The sequence below is a fragment of the Theobroma cacao genome, chromosome 7, assembly GCF_053813885.1.
Source record: "Theobroma cacao isolate CCN51 chromosome 7, ASM5381388v1, whole genome shotgun sequence".
In the NCBI taxonomy this organism is placed as follows: domain Eukaryota; kingdom Viridiplantae; phylum Streptophyta; class Magnoliopsida; order Malvales; family Malvaceae; genus Theobroma; species Theobroma cacao.
The window spans coordinates 4,833,094-4,840,320 of record NC_142645.1 but is presented as its reverse complement, the minus strand read 5'-3'; the positions used below and the strand labels follow the sequence as shown (position 1 = coordinate 4,840,320).

The 7,227-nt window shown below is 35.2% G+C and overlaps 1 protein-coding gene across 2 annotated transcripts; it reads right to left on the bottom strand.

Annotated features, from left to right (window-relative positions):
* Positions 1-463: 463 nt before the first annotated feature.
* Positions 464-5,947, bottom strand: LOC148761493 (disease resistance protein At4g27190-like). Of its 2 annotated transcripts, XM_088808091.1 has the most exons (6): positions 5,693-5,947; positions 5,462-5,491; positions 4,895-5,118; positions 4,501-4,592; positions 1,270-4,042; positions 464-1,128 (listed from the first exon to the last, which is right to left on the bottom strand). In XM_088808091.1, exon 5 carries the CDS (start codon positions 4,028-4,030, stop codon positions 1,316-1,318), a length of 2,715 nt encoding a protein of 904 aa, XP_088664217.1. In that variant the 5' UTR covers positions 4,031-4,042; positions 4,501-4,592; positions 4,895-5,118; positions 5,462-5,491; positions 5,693-5,947; the 3' UTR covers positions 464-1,128; positions 1,270-1,315. The 2 variants fall into 2 exon arrangements, with proteins under 2 accessions (XP_088664217.1, XP_088664216.1); XM_088808090.1 differs by lacking the exon at positions 5,462-5,491.
* Positions 5,948-7,227: the final 1,280 nt, after the last annotated feature.

Below are 7,227 nucleotides of genomic sequence, written 5' to 3'. Positions count from 1 at the left end.
ACCAAGGGAGAGAACGTTCCTCTATCTTTCCCTCTTCTCTTTCTTTGTTTTGACCCTGCTGGAGATGGTTTTCAAAAGCCTTGGAACCTTAATTACTGCTTTTATCCCTAATTATGACATTCCAATCACTTGTTGGCATAAGCATATCCGAGTGCTTTCTTCATCTTATCTATTACATTCAGGTTTTTGCTGATTTTGGCCTTATCTCACCAGACTCATCAGCTTTTAAGAATCCAAAAGTTCCATGACGAAATAATTACATATTAAAGCTTAGGATCACCAAATGTTGTACAATTTGCTCTCTATTCCCGGAGGAAATTGAGATCAATCCAACTATCAACAAAATTCCATTTATAAATTACAAACAGCTGGTTGCACTAACAAAATAGTCAAAGTAAGATTTGAATTTCCTTTGGAGTAAAAAGTATGCTGATTTAGGGGCTAGCCAATATGCTTCAAACAATTACGTAATGACAAGGATGATATTTGATTTCAGAGTCAATTATAAGCTGATTATCTCATAAATAAGTTATGAGGTAGAACTCCTCTCTACCCTCTTTCTTTCCCTTTCAATATAAACTACACACCCAGAATTGGACGTCTAACATGGTTTTAAATTCCTTGCCCAGAGAAGAGCTAAGTAACAAGATTCTAATAGACATTGAAATGAATTCTTCTCATCGGGAAAAACAAAACTTCAAATAATCACAACTATACTTGAAAATCAAATCACTTGACATAGAAAGAGAGGCAACTCAAGAGATGAAGTACATGCACAAACTTACAACAACGAACAGTTGATGAAGTCAAAATGAGATGAGGTATAGAGTATACCATTCGTTGCTGCTTCATGAAACAGATATTTAGTAATGTTCCCTTCTTCCTCTCTGACAGCTTCAACTCCAACTTCCTCATAGTGTTTCTTCAGAGCAGCAAGATCTTCATAGTCTTCTGTGAATTCACATGCCTGCGTTCCTTTACTTACATACTAATGAATGAGTGCTTGTTTGGTGGATCAAATTAACTTGTTGTCAATTTGGGAGAAATCCAGATTGTTTGTTCTTAATCACAGAAGCAGGAAGGGAGCTGCTATAGCAAATACTTATAATTGGAAATCGAACCTTAAACCTGCTAACATATTGGAGCAAAAGATGTGTCACAATCATTCATATAACAAACTAAAGGGCTTACAGACAATACAGATGCTTGAAATCAATTAACATAATATAAGAAACATGAAAAGGAGAGATGCCTTGTTGAGTTACATACCATTGTTGTCAGGCAAATAAGGAGAGAGATATACAAATCAGCAGCACTAGCTCGTAAATATTGGCTTAAATCGAGACTTGGCATTGGGATGGTCCCACTTCACCGATTCCCAAAATACCTTTGAAGATTTAAGGATTCGCTTAAGAGGAGGAACAGATGGTTGGCCATCATCAAGCGGTGGAAGATACAGAGGAATCCTCTGTAATTTTGAACAATGTTCGATAACAATACTTTCAAGAGAATCACAAATCATTACTCTATTTACACTACAAATACTTTTCAGTTGCCCTATAAAACACAATTGCAATATCCTTAATTTGGGAAGAGTAAAATGGATGGTATTACTGTTACTACCACCCATTCCTTCTTCTTCAACAAATTCGATTTCTGATGCTATTATTTCCTCCATTTGGTTGCAGTACTGAACGCGTAACACTTCCAAATTTTGGACGTTCCTCAGAACCCAACTACATGAGAACAGCTTTTTTATTTTGTTACATTCAAATAAATTAAGTTCTCTAAGAGAAGAAAACATGCCATTTGGCATTGGGATAAACCACGAAAAAAATACCTCTTCTTCAGGAAAATCAACAATACCGCCAGAAATATTCAATTGCTGAAGATCTGATGGGAAGTTGAAGCCAGCTCTATAGATTTTACAACCTTCTAAGTCAATGGTTTTCTTCCAACTAAGTCTAGGGGCCCTTGGTCGTCGACGATGACTCATACTAATCTGGTATCGACAAAGCTGTTGTCTTCGACCATGCAAAGCTTGCGAATAAGTACTAAATTCATTCAAGTCATAAAAACTCCCTTCAAAGAACTGCAACTTCTTTAGCTGGCCTATCTCTTCTCCTTTGACAAATGCATTTCTTACCACCAAGTGTCGCAGGCATGAGAATTTTGATAATATTCCATTGGGGACTTCTTCGATATCAAGACGAAGATAAATGAGATTTACCACCCTTTGCATCCCATGCGGGAGATTCTTAATTTTTGTGCATGCAAGATCCAACCTCTTTAAAGCTTCAAGTTTTGAGAAAGATGGCACCTTTTCTAAAGGAGGGCATCTTTTAACCAATAAAACAATGAGAGCTTTCAAATTAGAGATGGAACGTGGCAAATTTCTAAAGTTATTCCCAGAAAGGTCAAGAACTTTGAGTCCCTTCATTTGGTCAAAGAAACAATCTGGAATACTCTCTATTGAGCAATGAGACAATAATAAAGTTGTGAGGATTTGACATCTTGGTGGTGACATTTGTGATGGAATTTGCATAAATTTATTAAATTTCAATGAAACCTTTTCTAAATCTTCTGTCCATTCTCGCTCATGCGGTATCTCTTTCAATTGCATGCCGGCTTTTACCAGGAAGCGTGGTTTTACTCTCGTGATGCGTAGTGCCATGTCTCTCACGAGGTCATGCAACTTCACACATCTAGTATATTCACCATTTTCTAACAAGCAATTATTTTTGAGTTTATTCAGTATGGTACGCCCCTGATCAAACTCTGCTTGTTGGCTATCCATTTCTTCCACAAGCCCTTCAGCAATCCAAAGTCTTATTAGTGCAAATTCAGAGATGTTCGAATCTTCAGGATGTAATGCACAACAGAGGAAGCAATGCTGGACTTTTTCATTTTCTAAATGATCATAGCTAAACTGCAGTTGTTGAAAAACCTTTTCATCTAACCCAGTCACACTTTTTACAGGTCTACTTAATTCATTTAGTGCATTCCTCCATTCATGAATGCTCCTTATGCCCTTCATACTGCTAGCTACTGTAACTATAGCTAATGACAAACCAGCACATTGCTCAACAACAGATTCCACAATTGGTAACAGATTTGGATAATTCAGAATATCCCTACCTACCTTCTCCAAGAACAAACTCCATGCATCATGTTTTAGAAGAGTGCGCATTTTAACTTCTCGACAATCCAAATAGCGACACACATCCAACTTCCGAGTTGTTATCACTAACTTACTCCCGTTACAAGGTTCAGGGATTCCTACTTCTTCAAGAGATAGTTTGTTCCATAGATCATCTAAGATTAACACATACCTGCCTTTTTCAATCAACCTTTTGTATAGCTTCCCTGCCCTAATTGCTTCCTCCTCATCTTCATAAAGGTCTTCTCCAATTGCACGTAAGATGCCTTTTTGAATTTTGGAGATGTTCATTTCCTTTGATACGGTGACCCATATCACAATGTTGAACTTTTGAGTCTCTTCTAAAAGTTGGTTGTTGATGATCTTCATGATTGTTGTTTTACCAATCCCTCCCATTCCCCAAACGCCAATCTTTCGAACATCATCATCCATCAGGCATGTCCAAATTTCTTTCTTACAGATCTCTGCAGCTTGCCCAACTAAAGTTGTTGTTGTCAAAGCTTGTCCAATCTGCGTAAGGTCATCGACCACCAAACCTTGATCAAACTTACCCTGTTGAAGAAGATCCTCAACTTCTTGTATCTTTTTTAAAACAGTTACCGTGTGAAATCCACGTGAGATGGTACTGCTTTGTGCAACTCTTTGTTCAAGATTTTCTATCTCACCATTTATTCTTTCAACAGTTCCCAACCATAGATCAACTTGTTTCTTGAGTTTCTTCCTCGGTTGCAGCTCTGCACTCATTTTTGAATCAGTGTCCTCCTTCAAGGCATTTAAATTCTCCAATTTTCTTTTTAGGTCATTCATGTTCTGGTCAAGGCTTCTATTGTTGTCCAAGTGTTTATCAAGCTTATTAAGAAAAAAATCCATGGCTGCACTTCCCTACATAAAACCAGATGGTACATTACAATATATTTTGGTAGATTTTATGCACGAACTTGCTAGCAGCATTGTCTTCTTTGATACATACATGCAAGGAGCTTACATTTACGACAAGTTGGATATCAAAGATGTGAATCAAAATATATAGTTTTTATAAATGTATAGACTCTTAAACAAGGAAGAAAATCACTCCAGAAGTGAAAAGCATGTTCTTATATATCATCAAAATGATGAACACAAATACATGAAAACAAGCTTTCAAATGAATGGCAGATTATTGTTCTTTCTATATTCCAAGAATTAAACCGCCTGGGTTTTTTTGCTTCAAAAATTATTAAACCGCCTGTGGATATGTTGAGATACTCTTCAGGCTTTGCAATTTTCAATAATATAGCAAAACAAACTTTTTTGGCTGTTAATGAGAATAAAAAGTAACAGATATGGGATGTCGAAAGTACCTGTCCTGACCGTCTCTGATCCTAACCAGAGCGGAGAAGCAGTGAACAGAGGTTCAAAGACTGATAATAAATGATTTATTTCCTTTTATTTCCTGTAGATAACCATCACAAATTCTTAAATAATTACAGCATTAATAAAAGGAGGGGAAAAAAGCCACTTTTCAATAACTATAAACATCAAAGACCCATAAATTAATATTTTTAATGAAGGATTAATATAATCTATATATAAGTAAGGAAGATTGCGAAAACAACAAGCTTTTGATATATCTGTTTTACTAAGATAATTCAAACAAGAAAACTTATGAAAACAACAATATATCCCAAAAAAGGACATTTAAGAAATAACTGTGAAAAAAAAAAAACTAAGAGAGTCGAATGACATTCAAGATACCTAGTTTCTTCTTCAAATTATTTGGGAAGAAGAAGCTCAAATTATTTGGTCGGCTGTTGCGTTTTTTGTGTCCTATGCCTTTTCGATGGTGGATCTTGGGGTTTTCAAGAGCGATAAACAACAATTTTACTCCTCTATGATAATTGTAGTCAACATGATAAACATGGTAACTGGATGCTTTCTAGTGATTACTTGTTTTGAAACGTGTACTGCGATGGAGATACCTGCGTTGATAAGTTAGATCAGATTGGTTAAGATGATGGACTCAGGGAGAAGGAACAGCTAAAGCATGTTTGATGGGTTTTATGGTGGTTTACGGTTTTGTTGTGTCCAATATTAAGATTATTGTTAAGCATGTTTGCTAGAGATTTTGAGTTGAAATTGTCAATGAATATTTTGTAAATGGAGTATATTTTGTTTTTGCACAAGAGAGTGAGCAAGGTCCTCCTGATAAGGATATATTTTGTCTTCTTTGAAGGGTTATGGAATTTTGTAATCTCTTTTTTATGAAATGCATAATTCCATGGCTTAATAAAATAAAATAAAAAATTAAAATGATCCACAAACCTGCTTGCCTCCTTGTTAAGCACAAACTTCCTAAGCAGAAGAAACGAGCTCACATATAATTATCAAGGAAACTCAGTAGTGTCAGACAAGAATATTTACAAGGACATGGAAGAAAAAATCCGAAATATTTATATGAAACTTAAGGTAAGATGAATTTATGATATAAGGTAAAAATTCTGATTAATTAATGTTATCAAAGATAAAAATACATAGTACGCATAAACAGTTTACCTGATTCAGTGAATTGATACTTCTATCTCAGAATATTTTAGCAAATTGGGAAAATAGGCGCAGCAAGCAAATAGTAGCAACAAGTAGATGATCTCCTTGCAAAAAAAAAAAATCGTAATCCTCTGTGAGAAGAGAATTAATGAATTATGAAGGAAAAAAGAGTTCAAAGTGGGCAACTCAATGCAAAGTCGTCGCAGAGGTTGAGAGTCACTTTCCTTGGAGCTGCTTCACAATAACGCAAATATGAAATTCCCTTTCTTGTCTTCTGTTTCACAACAATGATAAGTCATGACATTGGTTTCGGGGTCATTTCCCTTAAAGCTACTTTAAAATAATATAGAGATGAAAAAGTGAGAGTGAACACTGCTTCATTTTTCTTAAAGACACAATAACCTAAGCTACTATAATTGCTTTGGAAAAAGAAAGCACCCTAGAAGAATCCAGGATATAATTTATGCAATTAAATTACTTTGTCAAAAGAAAAGTTAGGTGCAAATTGAGCAGAAAGGAAAGATGAAGCAATTAAAGTTCATCCATTGTGTTTGTGGCGAAATAGAATATTAAAAAGTTAGAGAAAGAGAGAGGCATAAGTGGATTATGGGGCAGTAATTGGATTATCTTTTCTGACAGAATCACTTTTCCTACTTCTCCATTATTGGCCTCACTTCCTATCTTTCACACGTACTAACCCTGATATGAAGGGTTTTCTTGACTAAGACAGCTTATGTTACAGTTAATTCTTTAGGACATTTATCTAAATTATACAATTTTGTATGATAGATTCCTCTCTTAAGTGTCATGTAATAGACTTACTACATTAATCAGAATTTATAATTTAGAAACAGAATTAGTGCAACCTGCAAATTGAAAATTAAGTACCCCAGTCTTGAATTCTTTTCTTGTTGCTGATATAGAAAGATTTGAGAATGCTCAAAATGAAATAGGTTGTAATCTACTGAATTCAGTCCATTTTATAAGGAGACAGGAAACGAAGTGCTCTGTTGTTTGACGGAGCTTCAGCATCACACTTCATATTAGCAGTTGAGTTTCTTACTCAGATGTAGCTCTGCCCTCATTCTTGATTCAGTGTCTTCTTTCAAGGTATTTAAATCCTCCAATTTTCTTTTTAGGTCCTTCATGCTCCGGTCAAGGCTTCTATGGTTGTTCCAGAGTTTATTAATCTTATTTACAAAAAGGTCCATGGCTGCACGTCTCTATAAAACACCATATGGTACATTACAACATTGGAAGGAGCGTATATCTATTAGACAAGTTGGAGATAAAAAATGTGAATCAAAATATATTTTTTTCATAATTGTATAGGCCCCTAAACAAGGAAGAAAATCACTATAGAGATCAAAAGCATGTTTTAAAGTGTAATTGTAGGTAATTAGATACCGGAATTAAGAGCACATAATGGAATTAGGCAAGTACTTTTCTTGCATTTTGTCGATATAAGAAAGATGCAAAACATGGGAAGTGACACAATTTCTTGCCTAACTCAATGATTTCAACAAGAAAAATACCATATGGAC

Coding starts and splice junctions, on each gene's coding strand:
- LOC148761493 (XM_088808091.1), bottom strand. CDS start 4,030: ATGGATTTTTTTCTTAATAAGCTTGATAAACACTTGGACAACAATAGA.